Source organism: Salmo trutta, chromosome 4 (genome assembly GCF_901001165.1).
Source record: "Salmo trutta chromosome 4, fSalTru1.1, whole genome shotgun sequence".
Classification (NCBI taxonomy): Eukaryota; Metazoa; Chordata; class Actinopteri; order Salmoniformes; family Salmonidae; genus Salmo; species Salmo trutta.
In genome coordinates, this window is record NC_042960.1 from 1,526,134 (window position 1) to 1,553,262 (window position 27,129).

At 41.6% G+C, this 27,129-nt stretch overlaps 2 protein-coding genes across 2 annotated transcripts; one reads left to right on the forward strand and one right to left on the reverse strand.

Annotated features, from left to right (window-relative positions):
- Positions 1–1,280: 1,280 nt before the first annotated feature.
- On the forward strand, positions 1,281–3,607 carry LOC115190421 (zinc finger protein 324B). The gene is made up of 2 exons (XM_029748744.1): positions 1,281–2,195; positions 2,508–3,607. Exons 1-2 carry the CDS (start codon positions 1,898–1,900, stop codon positions 3,587–3,589), a joined length of 1,380 nt encoding a protein of 459 aa, XP_029604604.1. The 5' UTR covers positions 1,281–1,897; the 3' UTR covers positions 3,590–3,607.
- An 8,243-nt stretch (positions 3,608–11,850) lies between these two features.
- Positions 11,851–25,983, reverse strand: LOC115190437 (sodium/potassium-transporting ATPase subunit alpha-1). The gene is made up of 21 exons (XM_029748747.1): positions 25,822–25,983; positions 25,447–25,572; positions 23,387–23,446; positions 22,774–22,977; positions 22,538–22,651; positions 22,314–22,448; positions 22,104–22,221; positions 19,833–20,101; positions 19,241–19,684; positions 17,910–18,102; positions 17,620–17,795; positions 17,390–17,526; positions 17,083–17,233; positions 16,388–16,556; positions 16,137–16,291; positions 15,831–15,954; positions 15,323–15,468; positions 14,408–14,541; positions 14,166–14,267; positions 12,197–12,288; positions 11,851–11,990 (listed from the first exon to the last, which is right to left on the reverse strand). The coding sequence occupies exons 1-21, from the start codon at positions 25,831–25,833 to the stop codon at positions 11,962–11,964; spliced, it is 3,090 nt and encodes a 1,029-aa protein (XP_029604607.1). The 5' UTR covers positions 25,834–25,983; the 3' UTR covers positions 11,851–11,961.
- Positions 25,984–27,129: the final 1,146 nt, after the last annotated feature.

The window sequence follows — 27,129 nt, forward strand, 5'->3', positions numbered from 1 at the left end:
TGTAAATTAATGGCAGAGTGTTGTAGTGTGCCCCTGGCTATCTGTTAAAAAAAAAAAATTGTGCTGTCTGGTTTGCAAATATAAGGAATTTAAAATTATTAATACTTTTACTTTTGATACTTAATTCCATTTACTTGTAAAAACATAAGTATATTTAAAACCAAATACTTTTACTCAAGTAGTATTTTACTGGGTGACTTTCAGTTTTACTTGAGTCATTTTCTATTAAGGTATCTTTACTTTTGCTACAGTAGGACTTTTGAGTACTTTTTCCACCACTGCAAGTCGGAAACTGAGAACCTCAGAGTTAAAATTAAGTTATTTGCATAGAGCTTCCTATTTGTTGATTTGGATACTTTCCAAGTGGGAAACTTGGGTATCATCTTCCTACAACGAGTTTCAAGTTGTACATTTCTGAGTTTCTTAGTTCCGACATGTCACGAATGCAGCATATGCCTCATATTTTCTGTTCATCAAGCTTGTTTTCTACCCCAGTCACTAACCATACTGTAACCATGCATTTTCTTCCTGTACATAATACTTTGTTAACTGAATGAATTTAACCTGAATTGCCGTAATTGTCTTGTATGTACATTAAATATTTTGCTCCCCATGTAGTCGGTGAATATATCATTCCTTAAAGACATGCTTCTGACCTTTGGCGACTACTAAGTATTTTTTAAACCTCCCGCTTTGGGCTGGATGTGTCAATCTGTAGTTCATACATGCAAAATTTATGATCGGAATTACTGTCTAACCTCAATTAGCCACGAAATCCCTAGTTTGAAAGTGACTGTTTTTCTGGAAGCTGTGCTGGGCCATTTTCCCTAACATTCTCCACACATGCATTAGCCACATAGTAATTACAGTTTAGCCAATGAGCTTCAGTCCCCCTGTCATTTGAGTGACAGCTAGCAAGATGCACACACAGCAAAGCGAGAGATCAATGACATGGTGACATATCTGCACATGTGATGTAGTACGCAATTATCGGATCCACTTTTGGCTCGTGAGGGCAACTTTCAGAACTTCTTGCTAAAGTGTACAAAAGTACCAGATAATCCCTTTAATTCTATTGGTAAATATGTTTTTAACTATTTGTATAGTTTATAGCTTACAAATATAGTGAACTATATTTTCACCATAGATAGACGAAGTAAAGTAATTATAGAAGTAATTCTCTACCCCACACATATGTATAATTTGGCGCAAACAAAAGGTTTCACTTGTTCTATTAACGCGTTCCTTAAAACGTTTCCTTACCATGCGCACGTTGATCACGTAGGGCCACCGTACAGCAGAAGGGTGACGTGCGATTGAAAACAATCGAATTTCCGGAATCCATCGTCGATTAGCATGTTTTTTTCGATTTCTTCAATTAAAACAAAGATCTGGAGACAACTACCCCATGCTCATGAAGTGATGTCAGCCTTTTGGTAATAACGTTTTTAATCAATAGTACTGTATGTTGCAAAATATCCCATTATTGACTTGTAACAAGGCTAGTACCAGTGTCATGTTAGCTAGCTAGCTTTTCTTTTCTTTTTTTACCAAGCCTGATACGACCCCATTTTTGTCTGATACCTTGTTTGTTACCAAGTCGAATTTTGCGATGTGACCGTTTTATTGAACCTATGTTGCACTCTTCTGCGCTGGACGGTCTTTGCCACTTGGTTGCTAGCTAGCTGGAGGAGCTGTCACTCTTATTGGTTAGAGAAACAGATACGTGATAGACATGGCATATTTCTACCCACTTATTATGAATAATAGGGCTATCTGAAGAGATTCACTTTAGGATCACACACACACAGTCCTGACTTGCTCCCACAAGTACAGATGTTTGGGACAGATCCCACTGTGAATTGATCTGTGAAAAAGACACACACACACAAGCAGTATGTCGGAGAACCTAGTTCTCACCTTTCAGACCCAGCTCTCAGGAGTCATGGAGACGGTCCTAAAGTCAGCCATGTATGAGATCACCAGACTGGTGGAGGATGGCTTCCTGGAGGAAGTAAGACGTGGTCAACAGGAAGTGACACGGAGCCACCAGGAAGTGGAGTCTCTGCGGACCTTGCTGCAGCGGGCAGAGAGTCAGCTGAAGGATGTCAGTCAGAGGGCCAGGTGTGGAGACTGTGGCAGGACAGATGTCTACAACGAGGAAACAGACGACAGACCTCCAGGAATACAGGACAGTAAGTGGGGGCTTCCTTTGAGTCACAAAATACTTTTAGGTATAACCAAGGGTTAAATGGTGAATGTGTAGGTATTGCAGCTGTTTCCAAAATTGGTTGCTTCTCCCTATGACAGTTTATAAATAGCTATGCTCATCTACCACTGTTCTTTCCCAGCCTAAGGTTGGCTCCCACAACCACAATATAACCAATTAGCCTATACCTTTTGAGACATACTTTGAGTTCAGGGGGTGTATGTTATGTTGTTGTCTCATTAGTAGTGCTTTCATGAGTTGCACACCGTAGCAAAACGTTTTGCACCTGTCTCCCCAGGTGTGCTTCTGCTGAACGGGTGTGACTTGAAGCTGGAGGAGGAGCCAGAGGTCAGGTGGAGAAGCTGTGGACAGGAAACAGTGGAGTCATCACAGGTAGCAGCTAATCCAACTCCTCCCACTCCTCCCACTCCTCCAGCTCCCAGTCCTTCGCTGGTAGGCAGTGTTAAGGAGGAGGATGGGGAGGAGGACATAGAACCATGGAGAATCAAGGTGGCCATACAGCCGTCTGCAGCTCACACCTACACAGAGGAGCAGCGGGACTCACACACACTCGTTCAGAGTACAGGAGACTCTATTGGGTTTCCCTCTGTGGACCCAGAGGCCCAACAGGTCACCCAGACACCCAGACTAGCAGGGCCATCTCAGAACCAGAGCAGAGGACCCAGCAATGACGGTGACAGAACGAGGAGTACAGCCTCACCGGTGTGGATAGGCCGTAGAATATTAGACACGGATACTGACGTTCACAGACAAGCTCAGTCGAACCTACGACTGGTAAGAGAGCCTCTGTCGTCCTCTGAATCGGCAGAGGCGAAGCAGCTAGCTAGAGATTTCGCTCCCCCAACCAATCCCAGCACAGCGGGGGCCTCTGTCTCCTCCTCATCATCAGGCTGTCATGTCTTCAGCTCTCTAAACTACAGGATTCCTTCCAAATATAAGCCCAGCACTCAAACCCTGCCGCGCATGAGAGTATACAGGGATGCTGCCAAGCGGGGCGGCTACCCGATGTACAACAGGGGGACCGCCCAGGGAGGGCTCACCTCCTCCCAAACCCCAACCCAACAACAAGGGAACCACCAGCATCACCACCCTGGGAGGCTGGCCCTCCGCTGCCCAGTGTGTGGTAAGGTCTTCCCCCATCCCAGTAGCCTTAAGGCCCACCAGCAGACCCACACGGGGGAGAGGCCGTTCATCTGCGCCCTGTGTGGCCGGAGCTTCACTAAGTTAAGCAACCTGAAGGCCCACCGGCGCGTTCACACTGGGGAGAGACCCTACAGCTGCTCGGACTGCGGCAAACGCTTCACACAGAAGTGCAACCTTAAGAGGCACCAGAGGATTCACATGGAGAACGATATATGATGTGGGCGGGGAGGAGTGTGTGGGTGTGGGAAGGAATGTGGGTGTGGGGCGGAGTGTATGGGTGGGGAGGAGTGTGTGTGTGGGTGGAGTGGGTGTGGGTAGGAGTGGGTGTGGGGAGGAGGGTGTGCCAGGGGTGTTGGTTGTTAATTTGACCCATGTTATTGCATAAATAGTATATAGTTTGTTATTCCTTTATATCAACACTGTTGATATGAAGTTAGACATGATGTAGGATAGATGAGCTGTGTTTTCCCCCATGGTGTTGTCTACAGTTTTTGTAATAATGTATAGTCATTTACATTTCTATAAGTGAATTGAAGTTTCTCTAGACCTAGTTCTCAGATGAATGTTCTACCATAGATGGATAGTGTGGTAGCTAATAAACGCTTGTCTTTTAAAATCTGAGCACATGACAATGCTCTATCCATGTTCTTGTGAGTGTCCCAAATCAAATGTAGGCCTATAAAACATGTAATCGAATATGTATACCCTATAAAATGTAACATAAAACATTTTACCTTGGTCAATGAACAATGGCTGCTGAGTGAATAAGGTCAATATTGCTTGTGAATGGAGATTGGTTTTGTATGCTGTTTGGGCGCGGCACAGTAGATTGAACTAAGTGGATTAAAAACAAAATACATCTTTATGAACAAAGATTTTATGAGAACATACAGCATGGTTGTATTGTGAAATCAAAATCATAGCTATGCACTGTTCGCATTGGAACTATAACATACAAGGGATGGATACAATAGTTTTATTTTATAAGTAAATGGGGTGACTGAAGAAATAGTTTTTGACTAAACTAGATATAGGCCTAGGATTTGTTTGTGGTTTTGAAATCCAAATTAAAGCAGTCAAGCGTGTTATTTTGTGTCTGATTTCTGTCATTTATTTGATTCAGTACTGTGTCGGGAATATATTCTTCCCTGGTGTAGTGGTATACTGGTATTCTACTTTTCTGGTCAAAAGTAGGGGATAGGGTGCTATTTCACTGACCAGGGCCCATAGGGCTCTGGTCAAATGTAGTGCACTATATTGGTGATAGATAGGGCACCATTTTGGATTCATAAACAGGCATTTAAAGAGACTACTACCTCTGGTCCTGCAAACAGACCTCTCCTGGACAATGCTGATTGTGTTGTTTGTGTCCACAGTATTACGTTAAAGGTAATCTCTTTTATTACTACTGGTAAATATAACATTGTTAATACGTTTTTAGTTGTCATGAGAAATGTACAGTGTAATGTATATCTCTTGGAAAAATAATGTACGTGTTCAAGAGTTTAGAAGCTGCTGATGCTTGACAGATCTTAAAACGCCTGGAAAGGTATTTGAAGTATCATCTAACCACATCATACGGTATGTTACAGAAATGTGTCAGTCGACGACACATTCGATGACGTGGCACGCAACCATTGGTTGTTGTGTCGCCTTGCCTTAGCTGTGAAACGGGACCTAAGATTTCTACTTGACTGTATATATAGTTATCCTATGAAATTACTAGATGGGATCTGTCATAATACTGCAAAGTTCCATACTGGGGCCAAATGGCAGCCATCTTGGTCAGTGACAAATCCAAAACCAGTCAAATTGAAATTAATTGCAGTAGAGGCATACAGTAGGTGATGCATTTCCTGCTTTTACTTTAGCAAGAAAATAAAAGTAAGGCATCTCAGAAGTTGTGTAATGGAATTATAGTCAATCTAAAATATTGCAATATAATTATAAATACATTTAATACAGGTTTAATACCAATTTTCTGAATTTATAGCCTCCCAAATATATGTAAACAGACCATAAATGTATAAGATTTAGTTTTCTTGAAAAGCTGTGAGTGTTGTTATATGATACAATATCAGTACTTGTTGCATTTACAACTTGTCTAAGTCCTATCATCAACTGATTTCAGCCAGCGTCTTGCTGTGGGTTGACTGTATTGTTTGAATGGAATGTTGCCATTTTGGCAGTTCATTTGAAAAATGTATGGAATCATTCCTCTAAAACTGGCTGGCCAGCTGTCCTGTAGGTTTTCACTCCAACCCTAATGTAGTACACGTGGTTCTATTAATTAGCTGGTTGATAAACTGAATCAGTGTAGTTACAACTGGGGTTGAAACGAAAACTTACAGGAAGGAATAGCTCTCCAGGAACAGGGTTGGCCAGCCCTGGCATAGATAAATACAGAAGAATAACCATTACTCATATTGACCACTAGAAGCTGCTATAAAACTGATAAAACTTTATTGTGACTATATCACAAGCATAATATGGCGTGACAAGTTTAAGGTGTGTGTGTGTATGTGTGTTTGAGAGTACACAATGTTGTTATGGTATTGTTAAGAAAAAAACACCTCACAAATCCATTCCAATTTCAAGTCACACCTAAAGTAATTCCATGCGTGTAGAGGAATATTTTGTACACCTCCATACATCATAGCACAGTCCTTCGCTCCAGTGGCAGAATCAGGTTCTGACCACCACCAGAACCTACAGGGTAAACACCAGTCATACAGTTAGACTCTGTGGTAAAAACATCATCCTGAAAAATATTGATGTTTTCAACTTTAATTGTTCAGAGCCTTTTTATAAGAGTAGTTATATATATTACGCTTTGGTCAGTGGTGTGCCGTCCACCCATTTCCAGGTTCCCTGTGTCTCTGTCTGTCAGACCGATCCAGATCCATCGATCAAATCTAGTGAGAAATACCTTTGTTGAGAAAGATATATAACACCAGTCAAAAGTTTGGACACGTACTCATTCAAGGGTTTTTATGTTTACTATTTTCTACATACATCAAAACTATGAAATAACACATGGAATCATGTACTAACCAAAAAAAGTGTTAAAAAGTAGCCACCCTTTGCCTTGATGACAGCTTTGCACACTGTTGGCAAGAATCTCAAATATAAAATATATACACTACTGTTCAAAAGTTTGGGGTCACTTAGAAATGTCCTTGTTTTTGAAAGAAAAGCAAATTTTTTGTCCATTAAAATAACATCAAATTGATCAGAAATACAGTGTAGACATTGTTAATGTTGTAAATGACTATCGTACCAGGAAACGGCATATTTTTATGGAATATCTACATAGGCGTACAGAGGCCCATTATCAGCAACAATCACTCCTGTGTCCCAATGGCACGTTGGGCTAGCTAATCCAAGTTAATAATTTCAAAAGGCTAACTGATCATTAGAAAACCATTATGAAATTATGTTAGCACAGCTGAAAAATGTTGTTCTGATTAAAGCAATACATCTGGCTCTCTTTATAATAGTTGAGAGTCTGGAGCATCAGCATTTGTGGGTTTGATTACAGGCTCAAAATGGCCAGAAACAAACCACTTTCTTCTGAAACTCGCCAGTCTATTCTTGTTCTGAGAAATGAAGGCTATTCCATGCGAGAAATTGCCAAGAAACTGAAGATCTCATACAACGTTGTGTACTACTCTCTTCACAGAAGAGTGCAAACTGTCTCTAACCAGAATAGAAAGAGGAGTGAGAGGCCCCGGTGCACAACTGGGCAAGAGGAGAATTTACATTAGAGTGTCTGCTTTGAGAAACAGATGCCTCACAAGTCCTCAACTGGCAGCTTCATTAAATGGTACCCGCAAAACACCAGCCTCAACGTCAACAGTGAAGAGGCGACTCTGGGATGCTGGCCTTCTATGCAGTCCATGGTCCAAAGTATTTTGGACTACTTTATAGTATTTGGTACCATATTCTTAGCATGCAATGACTACATCAAGCTTGTGACTCTACGAACTTGTTGGAAGCATTTTCAGTTAGTTTAGGTTGTGTTTTAGACTATTTTGTGCCCAATAGAAATGAATGGTAAATAACGTATTGTGTCATTTTGGAGTGACTTTTATTGCAAATAAGAATAAAATATGTTTCTAAATACTTCTACATTCATGTGGGTGCTACCATGATTACGGATAATCCGGATAATGAACTAATGTTGAGTGATAATGTTTCAGCGGGTCAAAGGTCATACCCTCACCGTGTAGACATCTCAGGTCTCATTGCTCTCCTTTAATCCATATTAAACAGGTATCTTTTTAATCCATTTAAATGTGTAGCTTTTAGTAATAAAGCCTAGTGTGAAATAATATGGTAGGTTGATACAGTTGATGTTGCAGAAGATGATGTCCTTTTACTGCTCTCTCTTCTCCTGCTTTAAGAAGATGGACAAGGCTACAAGGTTGCACTGCTGGTTACAACCAAGCTGTCCTGTGCAGTTACCACACAAGGACAGAGAAAGTGTAGAATAATTCAATGCATACATATCAGTAAATCACAATACATAATGGTGCTACTGTGAATCACAATATAATACAGCAATACGGTTTAATTAATATATTCTTGATAAGTTTTGGTTCCGCTTTTCTCTGCTCCATTTTATTTACTTAACAAATAAGGAACACAGAAAAACGGAACCAACATTTGGTGAGCTAGCCAGGAGGGATGGAGTGCAATGCTACTGGACGGTACCTGAACCCCCTTCTCTGATTGGCTTTTTTAGGAAACCGCTATGTCTGGCGCAAACCCAACACCTCTCATCACCCAGAGAACACCATCCCCACAGTGAAGCATGGTGGTGGCAGCATCATGCTATGGGGATGTTTTTCATCGGCAGGGACTGGGAAACTGGTCAGAATTTGAAGGAATGATGGATGGCGCTAAATACATGGAAATTCTTGAGCGATACCTGTTTCAGTCTTCAAGAGATTTGAGACTGGGATGGAGATTCACCTTCCAACAGGACAATGACCCTAGCGATCAACAGTTAGAACCGATAAGTGGCATAAAATAAACAATATACAGACACATCAAATCAAATCAAAGTTTATTTGTCACGTGCGCCGAATACAACAGGTGTAGACCTTACAGTGAAATGCTAACTTACAGGCTCTAACTAAGAGTACAAAAAAGGTATTAGGTGAACAATAGGTAAGTAAAGAAATAAAAACAACAGTTAACAGAAAGTGAAAAATAACAGTAGCAATGCTATATAGAGTAGCGAGGCTATAGCAGTAGCGAGGCTACATACAGGCACTGGTTAGACGGGCTGATTGAGGTAGTATGTACATGTAGATATGGTTAAAGTGACTATGCATATATGATGAACAGAGAGTAGCAGTAGCGTAAAAGAGGGGTTGGCATGTGGTAGGTGGTGGGACACAATGCGGATAGCCCGGTCAGCCAATGTGCGGTTGCACTGGTTGGTCGGGCCAATTGAGGTAGTATGTACATGAATATATAGTTAAAGTGACTATGCATATATGATAAACAGAGAGTAGCAGCAGCGTAAAAAGAGGGTTTGGGGGGGGGCACACAATGCAAATAGACCAGGTAGCCATTTGATTACCTGTTCAAGAGTCTTATGGCTTGGGGGTAAAAACTGTTGCGAAGCCTTTTGTCCTAGACTTGGCACTCCGGTACCGCTTGCCATGCGGTAGTAGAGAGAACAGTCTATGACTAGGGTGGCTGGGGTCTTTGACCATTTTTAGGGCCTTCCTCTGACACCGCCTGGTGTAGAGGTCCTGGATGGCAGGCAGCTTTGCCCCAGTGATGTACTGGGCCGTACGCACTACGCTCTGAAGTGCCTTGCGGTCGGAGGCTGAGCAATTGCCGTACCAGGCAGTGATGCAACCAGTCAGGATGCCCTCGATGTTGCAGCTGTAGAACCTTTTGAGGATCTGAGGATCCATGGCAAATCTTTTTGGAAAAAACGTTTGGAACCATTTCCCTGTTTGACCGCTAGGTTTAATGTGTTATTATGACACCTCTATTGTAGGGCTATATATCTGAGAGATAAGAAAGATCAGGAAACATTATTATTATTATTATTGTTTATATATATTTAATTTTTGGTACTAAACAGTCTCCATAAATTCTGTAGCTTAGGGCGAGGCCAGGATTCAGCACTGCTGAATGGACAGCGCCTCAGGGCAGTTTAACTCTGTTGTGCTACACGGACAGCACCTCTGTTTAGACTATAATTCTTCCAGTTTTTGGACAGGCCAGGAGACGATATGTGGGCACAGAGTGTACAAAACTCTCTCGCAAACCCTTTTCTCTGACCTTGGGAGATAGAGGCACACACTTTGAGACTCCAGCCCCAGCAGAGGTTACCCCAGGTTATAAACTGTCTGTTCACACCGCCACCCCTGATCACTCTGTTTGGTTACTAGGGGCGGTTGCTAAGAGGGTGGACGCCTTATGGCACCTTCTGAGAGGGCAAGCAAGTTGACAAACCTCCTGGCTGCACCAACAGAGAGGGCGTCACCGGTGGACCTCTCCCTCATGAACCTTGCTCAACCTTACTGTGGACTTTGCCGAGTCAGGGATCTTCTGCTAGAACTTATGCCGTGTGTATAACTATGTAACTACATTTCTATATCCACCTTCGATGTTTATGTCTTTTTGTCAAGTCCTGGTGTAGTATATCATGTTGTATAGTCCATTTATCCAGTCCTGTGTGCTTCAGCCAGGCAGTACAGCCTTGGTCCATCGTTTGCTAAGGCCTTAAGATGGCCGCCGTGTTTGTGTTATGCAACCCAAGATGGCTGCCCCCATGGCCGTACTGTTGTTTACATGCTAGCTTAGCATCGGTAGCTTAGCATGCTACTTCTAGATACTATTGTTTACACTACTGTGCTGTATGTTAATGCTATTAGCTGTACTGTGTACAGTAACCCATAGCCTTTGACATATTAGCCTAGTATTCTAACTGCTGATGCCTATGCTAGTCTGCCTGGTTCCTATTGTGTGTTAGGTTAGCCTAGCCCCCTGTACATAGTGTGTTTACAACCTGTGCTATGCTTAGCCTGTTAGGCCTTTGCTAATTACTTAGTGCTACATGTTTACGCCATTACCTTTCATTTTCTACATTCCTGCTATTTGCTACCATAGCACTGTGTTGCTATAGCCTTACTGCTATATAACACATTGTAATACCCTATCCTGTCCTACTCTCTGTATTGAGCCTTTTGAACTCTTTTGACTTATCACATATGCTGCTGTTACTGTTTATGATCTATCCTGTTGCCTAGTCACTTTATCCCTACCTATATGTACATATCTACCTCAATTACCTCATATCCCCCAACTCATTGTGTATTTATTCTGGTAGTATTGTTTTTCTATTATTTCTCTATTTTTCTCTCTGCATTGTTTGGAAGGGCCCCTAAGTAAGCATTTCACTGTCTACACCTGTTGTTTACAAAGCATGTGACAAATAAAATTAGATTTTTTTATTTGATTTGTGTATTTCTCTCTCTGTTCTTGAAACAACTATCACTTAGACTTTCACTAGTCCACTTCCTGGCTGATGTGTGTGTGTGTCTTTAGTGTAGTAATAAACGTGTGAACTGTGTATCTGTCTCTATTGATCCAGTATCCCTACACATATGGTACTGGAACTGACCCTGTATATAGTATGCTTACTTACTTTGTGTTCTTTCTTCTTTTATATCTTGTGTGTTTTTGTTCTACCTTGTTATTTGTAGTATTACATTGTTATTGATCACTGCATTGCTGGGGTTAGAGCTTGAAAAAAAGGCATTTTAATGTACTTGTGCATGTGACATTAAAAACGTGAAACTACTGGTCATTTCCGTCCTCTAACCGGGACGCTGGGACAGTTGCACCTACAATCTAAACCAGCACCTTTATCAGAGACCACCACATGGTGACACTCTTTTTCACTGTTTGTTTCACACACTCTGACTACATTTTACAAGTTCGTATAGGCTAATAAACAGTTATTCTCATGTTTAGGTAGCCTAAAGGAAATCAGTGACATTTTGAAGAAAGACAAGCTTAGGAAAAAAAGATTAAGCATTTAGGAGTAACGATGAACCCAGACACTTCCACCGTGATTTCGGATAGGCCTACATCAAACAAAATACAGAATGATTTGATTAAAACATTTTCTAATGTAAGGACAGACGAATGGACTTCATTTACAAGTAAAGGTAGGCCTAAACACATTTCCCAGGTATAGGCTACTGTTGACATTGTGACCTGTTGTTTTTGCTGCTCATTTCAGATCGATCCATGTTGGATCTGGAATGAGATCTCCAAAGTTTTTTAGGGTGATCGGGTATTGGATGCGTAATGCTGCTCTTTCATGTTTGATGATACCCCGTAATAAGACTATACAATCTGACTCCATAAAGATGAATAGTAAAGTGCAACCGAGACTCTTAAAGAGCTACAGGAATAAACTATCAAGAAAGGTCTGAGAATTGTCTATCAAAGGCAAATGGGTTTAATATCATTGTAAAAATGAACGATTACATTATAAGGCAATACTGCAGCAGAGTGACATTGAGTGATCCTGGGACAGCCTCTTTGTCTCAATAGTATGTCTCTTGGTACACCCAACCTGAAAGAAGAGACAATTCCCGAGAGAAGAAACAAATTAGTTCGATTTCATCTTGCCACACTGCAAATCTCCATGAGACAAATTATATAATCCTGCACTCCTAATCCTACATGTCATTGTCATGTTATTGTACAATAATTGACAGTGACGGCCAATTGTCGGCGTTAACTTAAAAACGTGTTGTCGGCTAGTCCCTGAGCACTTACCTCCTGGGCTCCGTCGCATGATGTATTTTCTAACCTCATCATAGATGAAGATGAGCAGGGTGTAGGGAAATGCACATACCCACCAGAAAGGCCTGAGGAAAAAGACAAGGAAATAGAAAATAAAAGATTTGAGGTAAAAGTGAATGAAAGACAAGTGGAAAGAGGGAAGGAGAATAAAAATAATAATAAATTGAGCGTAAATCTGGGAACTGCATTGTCTCTCTTGATTGGGCAGTAAACCCCATTACACTGGAGCTGCATTTTCTCTCTTGGTTGGGCAGTAAACCCCATTACACTGGAGCTGCATTTTCTCTCTTGGTTGGGCAGTAAACCCCATTACACTGGAGCTGCATTTTCTCTCTTGGTTGGGCAGTAAACCCCATTGGGGCGGCAGGTAGCCTAGTGGTTAGAGCGTTGGGTCAGTAACCGAAAGGTTGCTAAATCGAATCCCTGAGCTGATAAGGTAAATATCTGTCATTCTGCCCCTGAACAACCCACTGTTCCTAGGCTGTCATTGTAAATAAGAATTTGTTCTTAACTGACTTGCCTAGTAAAATAAACACTGGAGCTGTGTTTTCTCTCTTGGTTGGGCAGTAAACCCCATTACACTGGAGCTGTGTTTTCTCCCTTGGTTGGGCAGTAAACCCCATTACACTGGAGCTGTGTTTTCTCTCTTGGTTGGGTAGTAAACCCCATTACACTGGAGCTGTGTTTTCTCTCTTGGTTGGGTAGTAAACCCCATTACACTGGAGCTGTGTTTTCTCTCTTGGTTGGGCAGTAAACCCCATTACACTGGAGCTGTGTTTTCTCTCTTGGTTGGGCAGTAAACCCCATTACACTGGAGCTGTGTTTTCTCTCTTGGTTGGGCAGTAAACCCCATTACACTGGAGCTGTGTTTTCTCTCTTGGTTGGGTAGTAAACCCCATTACACTGGAGCTGTGTTTTCTCTCTTGGTTGGGCAGTAAACCCCATTACACTGGAGCTGTGTTTTCTCTCTTGGTTGGGCAGTAAACCCCATTACACTGGAGCTGTGTTTTCTCTCTTGGTTGGGTAGCAAACCCCATTACACTGGAGCTGTGTTTTCTCTCTTGGTTGGGTAGTAAACCCCATTACACTGGAGCTGTGTTTTCTCTCTTGGTTGGGTAGTAAACCCCATTACACTGGAGCTGTGTTTTCTCTCTTGGTTGGGTAGTAAACCCCATTACACTGGAGCTGTGTTTTCTCTCTTGGTTGGGCAGTAAACCCCATTACACTGGAGCTGCGTTTTCTCTCTTGGTTGGGCAGTAAACCCCATTACACTGGAGCTGTGTTTTCTCTCTTGGTTGGGCAGTAAACCCCATTACACTGGAGCTGTGTTTTCTCTCTTGGTTGGGTAGTAAACCCCATTACACTGGAGCTGTGTTTTCTCTCTTGGTTGGGTAGTAAACCCCATTACACTGGAGCTGTGTTTTCTCTCTTGGTTGGGTAGTAAACCCCATTACACTGGAGCTGTGTTTTCTCTCTTGGTTGGGTAGCAAACCCCATTACACTGGAGCTGTGTTTTCTCTCTTGGTTGGGTAGTAAACCCCATTACACTGGAGCTGTGTTTTCTCTCTTGGTTGGGTAGTAAACCCCATTACACTGGAGCTGTGTTTTCTCTCTTGGTTGGGTAGTAAACCCCATTACACTGGAGCTGTGTTTTCTCTCTTGGTTGGGTAGTAAACCCCATTACACTGGAGCTGTGTTTTCTCTCTTGGTTTGGCAGTAAACCCCATTACACTGGAGCTGTGTTTTCTCCCTTGGTTGGGCAGCAAAGCCCATTACACTTCAGCTAGCTAGTGAGCCCTAACTGATCCTGTGAGACCGCAGTAGTTTCCGCCCTTTATAATATCCACCCATTTTACCACTCATCTTTTTAAAAAGAGGGTGACCTTTGTTCCAAGTTGGTATACAGAAGAGCATAAGATAATCTGAAGGGTCTATTGCTCACTTGAGTGGATACATTCTGATGGCAATGTCCATTCCAGGACAGTAGGACAGGAAGAGAGCCAGGGCGGATTCCGAACAAAGTCCGAAGATGAGAACACGGTTCCTGAGGTGGGAGGAAAAATTTATTTTCATGGATTTAAAACCAACAGGGTGGATATTGATTTTTGAAGTGAGTCGCAGGGCTGTATGAACGTGTGTGTGTGTCTTAGGACCCAGACCACGGAGATCGATGTGTGTACTTACTTCATTAGTCCCTGCTGAAAGAAGGAGTTCTTCCTGGTCTTACAGACGATCAAAACGGCCCACTGAGCAATCACGACAGCGGCGAAGTACGCTGTGTGGCAGGTGAACTCAATAATCTTTCTGCTCTCATATGTCTGAAGGATAAGGGGAGAGAGAGATGGGGAGAAAGAGAGAGGGGGGAGAGAGAGAGAGAGAGAGGGAGAGGGAGAGAGAGACCGAGCAAGAGAGAGAGAGCAAGAGAGCGAGAGAGAGGGGAAGAGATGTGGGTAGATGGGGAAACAGAGGGGAGAAGGGGGAACATGTTAATTACAATGTTACTAAATGTGTGGTGAGAATGTGAGCCAGCGACAGCAGTGGCATCCACAAGTGCACAGATGGAGGAATAGTAGCCAGCTGTCTGCGAAGCCCAAAGCACGGAGAGGACGTTGGGGGTTGTGAGGTGCAGTGCCGAGGCTACAGACCTGTCTCTCTGGCAGTGACTATTCGTCCACTGACTATCCGAAATGCAAACTGTGCAACAACCCTAATCCATAATCCCAGCCATGACTTCCAAACTTTTTGTTATACTATATCACATTTATTGATTTATTTAGTTTTCTTGAATTTCCTGATGGAATAAACTTACTGGAATGAACAAAATAAAAAAAATGGGAGAGAGACTGAAAAAGTTCAAATGGAGAACTCATCACACAAGAAGGTACTCAAAAACAAGGCAAATGCTAATCCCTTCATAGAAACATAATGAATAGAACAGGCTAGGAGCTATAAACCTGCCAATTTCACTGGTAAACTCATGCCAGCCCATCCGTTATGCCATCATTGACTTGAATGGAGATGCCCTTTCTATTCCTTCTATTTCTATGAATCCGTTAGTAAAGTGACAGCAAAAAGGCAGAGCAGCGTTTGTGTACTCACCCACTGCTGGCCGTAGCTGTCCTCCAAGTCGTTGATATACTGGTTTTCCCAGTCCAAACGGATTCCTAGCAGATCCATGGGATAGAACCCGTTCTCAGCCATGATTACAAAGTATGTGAAGAAGCCGGCTGCGGCCAGCATCACTCCTGTGAAGAGGAAAAAGGAGGAGTGCATTTAATAACACTTTATTTGGATAGTCTGTAGAGCATCCACAGATGGACTATCTACAGACTAACATCAGTAACATTTCAACTAACTATCTACTAACCCTAGTCCTAACCATAACTTTACCTTATCCTAACCATGGCAAGCAGTTGCTAATCAACTGATAGTCTGTTGATAGTATGATGTTTTGTTGATAATACAGATGGACTATCCTAATAAAGTGTGACCAAGTATTTTGTCAGTGAAGAGACATTGATCAGATTGTAAATGTGCTATGAAACAGACTGGTCAACATACAACTCAAAAAGACCTGCTATGAGGGAAGGCAAATCAGAAGCCTTACCAAATTGACCATAGGCCACACTAATGAGTCTCTCGTTCACCAGTCGGTCTGTTTTGGGGTTCCGTGGCTGTCTCTTCATGATGTCGTTCTCAGCTTGTTCATAGGCCAGGGAGATAGCGGGGATCTTGAAGGTAACGATGGGAAAAGATCACCCGAATTAGAAACATATCGTTGGTCACTTCGATGTTTGTGAAAATATCTTCTGAAAAACCTCTGAAATGATCACGGACATTGTTCGTGGTGATGCACCAGAACACATGATCAGATTGTTCACTAAGGAGGAATATCCCCATCTGAAAGACCCACCATGTCAGTTCCCAGGTCGATGCAGAGGATGGTGACGGTCCCTAGGGCCAGTGGAATGTTGGCGAGGAGCAAGAAGAGGAAGGGGGTCATCTCTGGAATTTTACTTGACAAGGTGTAGGTGATGGACTTCTTCAAGTTGTCAAAGATCAGACGGCCTGGGGGGAAATAGAGGATGGAAGGGATAGTCAGAGTGATGACAGAAGGATGGAAAGACACAGCAGATTGATAATCATCGGCAGAGCTCCTCATACCCTCTTCAACACCAGTCACGATGGAGGCAAAGTTGTCATCCAGGAGGATCATGTCTGCAGCCTGCTTGGAGACGTCAGATCCAGCGATACCCATAGCAACACCGATGTCAGCCTTCCTCAGAGCAGGGGAATCGTTCACACCGTCACCTGTCACAGCCACAATGGCCCCCTGTGGATAAGTAAGAGAGGTGTTTAGTAGGATTTTCACCTAAAATGACATACCCCAATCTAACTGCCTGTAGCTCAGGACCGGAAGCAAGGATATGCATATTCTTGATACCATTTGAAAGGAAACACTTTGAAGTTTGTGGAAATGTGAAATGAATGTAGGAGAAAACAACACATTAGATCTGGTAAAAGATAATACAAAGAAAAAAAACATGCGTTCTTTTGTATTTTTTTGTACCATCATCTTTTAAATGGAAGAGAAAGGCCATAATGTATTATTCCAGCACAGGCACAATTTAGATTTTGGCGCCTAGATGGCAGCAGTGTATGTGTAACATTTTAGACTGATCCAATGAACCATTGCATTTCTGTTAAAAATGTTGTATAAGACTGCCCAAATGTACCTAATAATGGTTTATTAATAACTTTCAAGTTCATAACTGTGCACTCTCCTTAAAGATCTTAGCAACGAAGGATGCAATGATCCTGACTGACTCATAATCATGGATTCATTAACTAAATAGTACCTGACGCTGGCAACCCTCCACAATAATCAGCTTCTGCTGAGGAGAAGTTCTGGCAAACACAATCTCAGTGTGATACTTCAGGATGTCATCCAACTCTTCGGCGGTCATGTCCTTCAGCTCTCCACCGTGGACAACACAGGCCTTGGCATCTCTGCATGGCACAAAGACGGAAAGTAAAAATATATGCTAAATATAACTGGATTGTATTTTTCACAAAACTGCAAAATATAGGTTTCTGTCACTCCTCTTTAAGTGTAGACAGTGTGATGACATACACTGAAATGTTCCCGAACAAACTTCAACATACCTTGGGTTGACCTCAGAAACTGGGATTTTCAGACGAGCAGCAATTTCCTCAACAGTCTCGTTTCCCTCAGAGATGATGCCCACACCCTTGGCAATGGCCTTCGCAGTGATGGGATGATCCCCAGTGACCATGATAACCTAAGGGTAGGACGGGAAGTTGAGTGGCCTGTTCACAGTGGCTGCTATGTGTGATGGCCGAAGAGTCTTGAGTTTACTATGATATTGCCATACCTTGATTCCAGCACACCTGCACTTGCTCACAGCATCAGGCACAGCAGCACGGGGAGGGTCAATCATGGACATGAGGCCAACGAAGCACAGATTATCAGTGGGAAAGTTCACATCTTCACAGTCAAAGTCAAAGCCTTCTGGAAACTGGTCATCAGGGAGCTGGAAATGGCAGAAACCTGGAAAGGACGCAGAGGCAGAAACAACCTAGAACAAATTCTGCATGTTCAAGATTGTACATTAGCTCCCAAACCTTTGAATGAATATGTTTCCATGTTGGTGTGCCCTCTTACCCAGCACTCTCTCTCCCAGTCCTCCTAGCGCTTCGTAGGCTTTCTGAAATGATTCCTTTATCTCGTCATCCAGAGGATGTTCTTTGCCTTGGAGCAAGATGGTGGAGCAGCTGTCCAGGATCCTCTCAGGGGCTCCCTTCATCACCAGCAAATGATTGGACTCGCCGGCCGTGTTGTTCTCATGAATGGAGAGCTAGTGGAAGATGAGATGACACAATGAAGAGGGTTTACTTTATTTTAAATAACTTAGCAGGTTACCAGTGAGCCTGGTAAAGTAAAGTTACGGCTACTTATTGGATGTAGATACCCAGTGGCTGTTACAAGCTGACTGGATGTAGATACCCAGTAGCAGTTACAAGCTGACTGGATGTAGATACCCAGTAGCAGTTACAAGCTGACTGGATGTAGATACCCAGTAGCAGTTACAATCTGACTGGATGTAGATACCCAGTAGCAGTTACAAGCTGACTGGATGTAGATACCCAGTGGCAGTTACAAGCTGACTGGATGTAGATACCCAGTGGCTGTTACAATATGACTGGATGTAGATACCCAGTGGCAGTTACAAGCTGACTGGATGTAGATACCCAGTGGCAGTTACAAGCTGACTGGATGTAGATACCCAGTGGCAGTTACAAACTGACTGGATGTAGATACCCAGTGGCAGTTACAAGCTGACTGGATGTAGATACCCAGTGGCAGTTACAAGCTGACTGGATGTAGATACCCAGTGGCAGTTACAAGCTGACTAGATGTAGATACCCAGTAGCAGTTACAAGCTGACTGGATGTAGATACCCAGTAGCAGTTATAATCTGACTGGATGTAGATACCCAGTAGCAATTATAATCTGACTGGATGTAGATACCCAGTAGCAGTTACAAGCTGACTGCATGTAGATACCCAGTAGCAGTTACAAGCTGACTGGATGTAGATACCCAGTGGCAGTTACAAGCTGACTGGATGTAGATACCCAGTGGCAGTTACAAGCTGACTGGATGTAGATACCCAGTGGCAGTTACAAGCTGATTGAGAAAAGCCATCCATGATTTTAAGTCCATCACACCATCATTTAGATTTCAGTTGAACCCGTTGTCAACCCACGGATTTTACTTGTTCAGTTTTTCAGTTTTGAATATTATTATGTTTTTTTATCCTCTTATGTTGGTTGTGTAGTAAATATTTCAGTTTTTACTTCCATGTTTTTTTTTCCATTGCTTTTTTCCTTTGAAGCACATTGTGTTGCATTTCATGTCTGAAATGTACTGTGTAAATAAAGCTTGATTTGATTTGTTTGAAATGATACTATGTATAAAGAGCCCACATGGTTACCTGGTATTTGTTGGTGGAGTTGAAGGGGATCTCAACGACTTTGCTGTACTTTTCTCTCATGTCTTTGACAGACCCACAGCACAGCTCGATACACTTTAGCAGGGCAGTCTCTGAGGCATCACCACTCACATCTCTCTTGAGGATAGGTACGTTGTTCTGTTCTGCCAGGAAGACGGCTCGGTTGCACAGGCCAGCGACTCTAGCCAGGGCAGCCCAGGTGGCAGAGCTTTTGTCGAAAGAGGTACCACTCTGGTTCTCTGTCGTGTCAGCGTCATGGATCTGGTTGTCGAACCACATGTGAGCCACAGTCATTCTGTTCTGGGTCAGGGTGCCAGTCTTGTCGGAGCAGATTGTGGAGGTGGACCCCAGGGTCTCCACAGCTTCCAGATTCTTCACCAGGCAGTTCTTCTTGGCCATACGCTTGGCAGTCAGAGTTAGACACACCTAAGATGGAAATCCGTAGCAGAGGGTTAAAAAATAGAAAATTAGACAAAATATGTTTTGTTGTTATAACAAAAAACATATTTTGTCAATTTTTTTTAAAATTGTTTCATGAAGTTTTTGTTAAACATGACTTTTCATCAGCACTCACAGTTACAGTAGCCAGAAGGCCCTCTGGCACATTAGCGACGATGATTCCAATGAGGAAGATGATGGATGGCAGCCAACCATAGCCCAGAATGACGGAGAGGATTAAGAAAGTCACACCGAAGAAGACGGACACACCGGTGATGATTTCGATGAAGTGATCAATTTCAATTCCGAGAGGCGTCTGCCCACTTTCCAGACTCATAGCCAAGGCGGCGATACGACCCATGATAGTGTGGTCACCAGTGTTGATGACGATACCTCTGGCAGTTCCTGGAAGGGTCAAAAATTGAGAATATGGTTTAGAACAGGGTTCTCCAACTGGCGCCCGTGCGCCGAATTTGGAACGCGGGTGGTTTTATTTTGCCTCCCCATGATTTCTGAGCAATATATATATATATATATAACAAAATTGTTAAAATAATATATAAAAAAACATTAAACTAATAATAATATATATATATTTTTTTTATGTATATATTTTTTGGGTGGGGGCGGGAGGGGGGGGGGGGGGCATTTTCATTGTTGGATTTAAAACAAAAATTTAAACCCCCAGGAAATCAGCTCCAGGTGATTTTAATTTGGGAAATATGTTCACAAGTATTCCTACACATAATAGAGACACGTGATCATATACAAATGTAAGCAAGCTTTGAAATTACGATGTTTTAGTCAAATATGATATCTGTTTGGGCTTCTTGCAGCCAATTATGTTCCGGCCCCCTGACCATCTGCTCAAGATAAAAAATGGCTGATTTGATGATTCCTTGTTTAGAATCACAAAGAGGCAATTCAGACAATTGAACAGTTTTCATATGCCTCCCTTTCCTACCCACTTCTCAGTAGTTGGTATTCAGACTTACTTTATGGAGGTGCTTAACAAGGTTTCCTTGCGAGCACTGAATATATGTAATTAAACCTCAGAAAACACACCAACTTGGTGGCCTACCAATTCAATCAGGGAGTTTTTGTTGAATTTGTTTTTCTGTTAATTTATCTAAAGTAATCTCTTTAAATACTGTGTACCTTAAGTTTAAATTTGATCGCCACAAGACTTGATTGTAGAGAATGTGTTGAGAATATAGAACGATAGAGACAAATATGCGTTTTCAAGGCTGTTTAAGAACCCATGGGTAAATTTTAAAACACTGATTTTACACTTTATTTATGTTTAGGGAATAATCATGAATCCTACTTCATGGAAAAATAAAGCCTTTATGCACAAATAAAGGTGTTTTGATTCATTTTGAAAGTTGCCACATTCAGTTAATCAATGGTAACGTTGAAAGTAGTCTAGCCAATAATAGTTTTATAATTATAATATGGAGAATAGTATAAAATAGTATGATATCATAAACATACCCTAATTGCCCACACTGATCATGGAACTGTGCAAAGTGTTGCACTGTGCGTCTTGATCAGTGTATCGGTTTGAGCTCCATAATGATTTAACAGGCCTATATGCCCCCGATGTATTTTACTACAATTTGTATTTGGCCTTCATGAAATAGTATACACTATTAGTTGACCCTCAGCCACAGACACAAAGACGTGACAGCGTTTACAGATGAACGAGAGAAAGGTAGGCTAAATCAAACGATGTGATGGAGTGATACGAATGTAGAGAAGGGAACGAACACTAAATATATGTGGTTATTATGTACAGTCACCAAACGATAGTGGCTAATAAAGAAACAAGAAACGTTGGAGCATATGTTTAAAACATTCTAAAGGGCACAAAGGTTAAATTTGGCGCAACTCTTTACCTTGTCATCCCATTTGGCGTGTGTCTCCAAATTTAATCCCTGCAAGTTATAAGGCCATACAATAAAACATCTGCATAACGGCACATATTTCATACTTCACTGTGGGGATTACTCATTTACCTAGCTCTTATCAATTAGCTCTGATCAATTTATAAATTACAGTGCATGGAGAATGCTGTTACTGCTATCGGGGGGAAATAAAGTAGATGCTTTTCCACTTATAACCGACATGTTTGCTTGACCTTATTAATGGTGATGGAATTATTTGGGTATTAAATCAAGGTCAGACACACCTCCGACACACCTCCATTTCTGGCGTTTCCCCCATGCGTAAGTTCAATGGCAGAACACAAACAGAATAGAAACAAATAAACACTGTATAAAAAATGAATAAAGTTCAATATACGCACTTTTAACTCCGGTCTGAATCCCCTCCTAAAATAACGAATTCATACAAGTAATTTTAATTATTCAATAATTGCAGATAGTTACAGAAGGTATTTATTTACCTTCAACACAGTTGGTCGAGAAGAAGGCGATGTTCCTGGTTTCCAGGGGGTTGTCATTGCTAAAATCGGGACTACGAGTTTGGGGCTCAGATTCACCAGTGAGGGAGGAGTTGTCCACCTGAGTGGGGAAAGACAATTGTGTCAATACAACAACGAATGAATTACATTTACGCGTGTGACACATGACTTAATGTATTTTTAAGAATCCACCTTGCAGCCGCTGGCAGAGATGATACGCAAATCAGCTGGTATCCTATCTCCTCCTTTCACCTCCACTATGTCGCCAACCACCACTTCTTCAGTGTTGATGTTCTTCTTCTCACCGTCACGGACAACCAGGGCTTGCTGCAAGGAAGATGACACGATTAACATCCGTACACGTAACTATATGATAGAGTTCTTCTCAGAGGTGTTTGAAAAGGCAGAAGTCTAACCTGCGGGACCAGGTTTTTGAAGGAGTCCATGATCTTTGAGCTCTTGGCCTCTTGGTAGTAGGAGAAACAACCGGTGATAATGACGACAACAGCGAGCACAAGACCCAGGTACAACTGTTAAGAAGAGGCAGACTGATTATGAGAATATTGCGTTATCATTAAGTAGGAAAAGCCTTTCAGGCACTGGAGGCTTCCTCTCAAATTATCTCTGAATTCTATGATTGTATGATTCTCACATTAGCATTGGTCGGCTCTTCCTCTGAGGTGACCTGGATAATGTGGGCTGTGAAGCAGAGCACAGCTCCGATCCACAGCAGCATGCAGAACCCGCCAAAGAGCTGCTTGCAGAACTTCACCCACTCAGGGGTAGTGCGGGGAGGAGTCAGGGTGTTTGGGCCATCGCGAAGAAGGATCTCCTTAGCCCGAACCGAGGATAGACCCTAGGTGGGGGAAGAAGGAGAGAGGGAAAATGTAAAGTGAAGGGAAAGGAGGAGGGAGGGAAGGAGGAAAGAGCAAGGCACAAAGTAAGCAAAGGGATGTCACACAATCTGAAAATATATATTTCACTCCAAACTCTGTGTAAACTTTAGGAAGATATAGATATGTTTCATATGTTACGATTCGGTGTTAGATAGTAATGTCATCGTGACTTAGAAGGCAGAGGAAGTTCTACCAACGCTACGACATTGTGTTGTTTCCTCCACGACTTCAATGCTCTTCCAAATTACAGTCAGCTTTCATCCTTAGGAGCTACTGATCCAACTGGCTGTCAATGTTACAAACGGAGGCACACATGAACACACATGAACAAACATGAACAAACATGAACACACATAGATATTCACTCACCCTGGCTAAGTCTGTGCCATATTTCCTGTTAAGTTCATCCAAGGTCAACTTGTGGTCATCCTAAATCAGAGAGAGAGAGCTTGTTGAACTAGGTTGTTGTTTAATCTTTCCACATTGGCAGAAGTAAACAGAACATATAGTGATGAAACACATTTCTCCAATAGTTTGAACTGATTCTATGTTTGACAAGGTCATGCAGCATTGATTTGAATCTAAACCATAGAAGAGTCATTTGTTTCTGTATGATGGATGGAATCGCTCTGATTCATGACTGAATCCATTACGGAATTTTACATTCTGCCCTGAAAAAGTACTGCACAGTGCACATATCGGTTTCCTATTTCGCTACATGTAAGAAAGCAGTTTCCAACGATAGGCTACTGTTTCTCTCAAGTTTAAACATTGGGGTTTTAGAACTGCCCCCAAGACTCACTGCAGAGTAATAGTAAGTAAATGGAAATGCAAATGAGTGCCCAAATGCAAATCTAGAAACCAAAGAGGTTTATACAGACTTGATAGGTTGTGTGCTGCACCTTCTCTGGCCCACAGAGATTAATAGACTTACACTGTAAAGGGGTTGCCGTGAATTTGACAGTAACTTACAGGCAGCTAGTGGTAAATTACTGTATTTCATATTGCCTACTGTAATATGAATAAAGTATCAGAGCAAGTACTGTGTAATGACAGTAAAATATCATAGAATTTACTCTATTATACTGTTAAAAATAAAATAAAAATATTTTATTGTCACACTGGACAGGTTCAGTGAAATGTGTTGTTTTACAGTTATATATACAGTTAAAGTTGGAAATGTGTGAAAAAAAGTGAACACTACTGACTGTAATTGGAATGAATGAAATTAATTGAGGGGAGAAGAGGTTTGTATTTCACAGTGTTTTACATGACATGGGATTGGTACATGCAGGTTAGCTGTTAGGTAGTGCTTACACATTATAGCATATCAATTAATATTTTGTGTTTCATATCATTTGCACTTCTAGAGGCCTTAACAAAGGCTTCCAAACTGTCAGCGACTACAGGGCAAAACAGACCAAAATGACATGGCAAAATGCTCAACCATTAAAGGTTTAAGACTTACTGCCACTTCAATGTGTTCCCTATACATTTGAAATTGTTGGGGCACTACTACCACACACCAATTAAATTGGTACAACATTCTCGCTAACGGGTGCAACAAATACAGCCTCTTACAAGGCAAGCCTCAAAATATGGTAATGAGCCAGAAACAACAATACCATGCACCCACTAGTGGTCAAAAGGTTTTAGGAGCTCCAAAAATATGTTTTGGTGCTGAATTCTGTGGGATGGAATTACAGTACCATTTGAAATACAGCAATTCTTTCCCCACCCAAATTACCGTATAACATTACTGCATTACTATATTATTTACTATAGTTTTTTGGTTTCATTATCTTTGACACAGAAGGGGAGGTTTTCTCCATCAGGAAACCTACTGAAAAAATACTAAAAGAAAGCTTTTTCCTAACTTGTAGGATTGAAGTCTGAACGGATAATTTCTCACTTATGGGTGGCACACAATGCAATATGGGGGGATGGAATTGGCAAGGTATATGCAAATAAAATACTGTTGTAGTTAATAAAGTTAAATAAGTGTAGTGTTTTTGCGCACTGTTGTGTTTTTGTGAACATTACTGTAGTGTTTTCTACAGTGTTTAAAACCCCCCAATAATACTGTCATATTTACTATAGCATTCTACAGTATATACCAACATTCTACAGTAAGTAATACACGTGATCGAGGGATACTACAGTGTATAGTATAGTATTCTACAGTTTACTGTAGAATTCTATAGTTGGAACTGTAGTATTCTATAGTCAACTTGTCTTTTTTCATGTGGGAAAAAAACTTTTTTTCGTTACAGTGTACTGTGCACCTTTGTCTTTTCTTATAGAAAACGCAGACATTTTTTAAGCTATGTCATTGTATATATTTTAAACAAATTGCATATGGATTCATGTGCACTGTCCATGTCATCTAAATTAGATGAATAAATGAATAAATAATCAGTTTTCCTCACCAGGTCAACTTCCTTTTTCAGGTCATCCATATCCGTCTTTTCCTTCGCTTTCTTCACCTGCTTTTCACTCTTCTTCTTTCCATCGTCCTCGGAGGTCGCCGCCAGTTTATAATCATCTTTCCCCTTCTGTATGTCAAAATACACGTTAATGATGAGAAGCTGTAAACTATCAATGTGCCTCTTTGCAATTCAGGTATAGAAATTCAATTTAGAAATGTATAAAATCCCCGTAAGAAGCAGGAATTAACATGAAATATAGAGCTAAATATTTTTTGCAAGTATAAACTGTAAAATAACATATTTTTAGTTAAGATGAAAACAAAACAAAATAAGTCAATTCAAATCCTGTTAATCAAAAGTCCAATGCAGACTTACTACAAGCCCCATCCTTGCACCGCTGTCTCAATCCCAGTGGTTTTGTGAAGATCATTTATTTCCTCCTTATCCTGAGAAACTCCACCTGTTGCACGTCTACACCTGTCTCTCTCCCTCTTTCTCCACGTCTCGAGGCAACCAAGAGCTCCCTGGGTAGCTAACTGAGCTTTGAATATTTATATGCTTTACCTGGCCAAGGGGAGGTGCACAGGAGGAATGAATCCGATGTGTGGAGAAGGGACTGAGGATGGGAGGGGTTGGGGAGAAGCAGTTGGATCTGTGCCAATCTTCACCTGTACAGCTAGGTCATTTTGACCATGAGCCCCCATAAAGATGCATCCCTGTCGGAAGTTGACGGTACTCACAATAAACAAAATGGGTTCATAATAACACAACCAGTGACCCAACCATTTGCCACTATAGTACCTACAATACCATGTGTAGGTAGTTGGAAGTTGACAGTACTCACAATAAACACATGGGTTTAAAATAACACAACCAGTGATCCAACTATGGGTCATTATAGCACCTACCACATGTAGATATTTGAGTAGCAATCCGAACAGTCTACAAAATGTTCTTAATTCTAATGTGTTGGTGCCACTAGGGCAATTCAGAAAGCTGATTGAGGACCTGAATACTGATGAATGTGGTTGTTTTGTATGACCGTGTTTTTCTTTCTGCTTGCATTTTGTATTTATATTTTGATTTCTGTCATTTAGGACTCATCTGTAAAAGAAACCTTGGTCTCAGTTTGACTCCATGATAAAATAAAGGTGAAATAAAATAAAGAAATAAAGGTATTCATAAGTTTACTGAACTCTCACTAAAAACAAAGATGTTAACAATAACCCAACCAGTAAAGAATGAGGACAATGAATAAACAGAGAACATGGTTTTCTCTCTGCAGTATTTGTCACTTACTGGTTGAATAGAACCAAAACCTTCTCCTTTGAAGCTGAATACAGAGTGATGTCATGAAAAGCTGATGAAGGGAAAATCTGCGGTTGCTACTTCCGTTTTCATATGTACCTATTGGTTCTTGAAGTGCGTACCCTTGAAACGCAAGAAGAGAGGTTGTGTTTTGGGAGACAGAGTGGAAGACCGTGGGTGGCTGTTTAGTAAACCTCTGTCTGTTTGTGGTTGTGGGAGCATGTCTATGTTCCCTTAGTGAGGTGATCCACTGTTGCATGAATGAATAAATAAGGACCAATAACAGATCAGATCCATGTTTATTGGAACACATTTCTTTTGTCCTTTTCATAGAACCGGGAATATAGACAAAAGGTCATATTGATTTTTATTTAA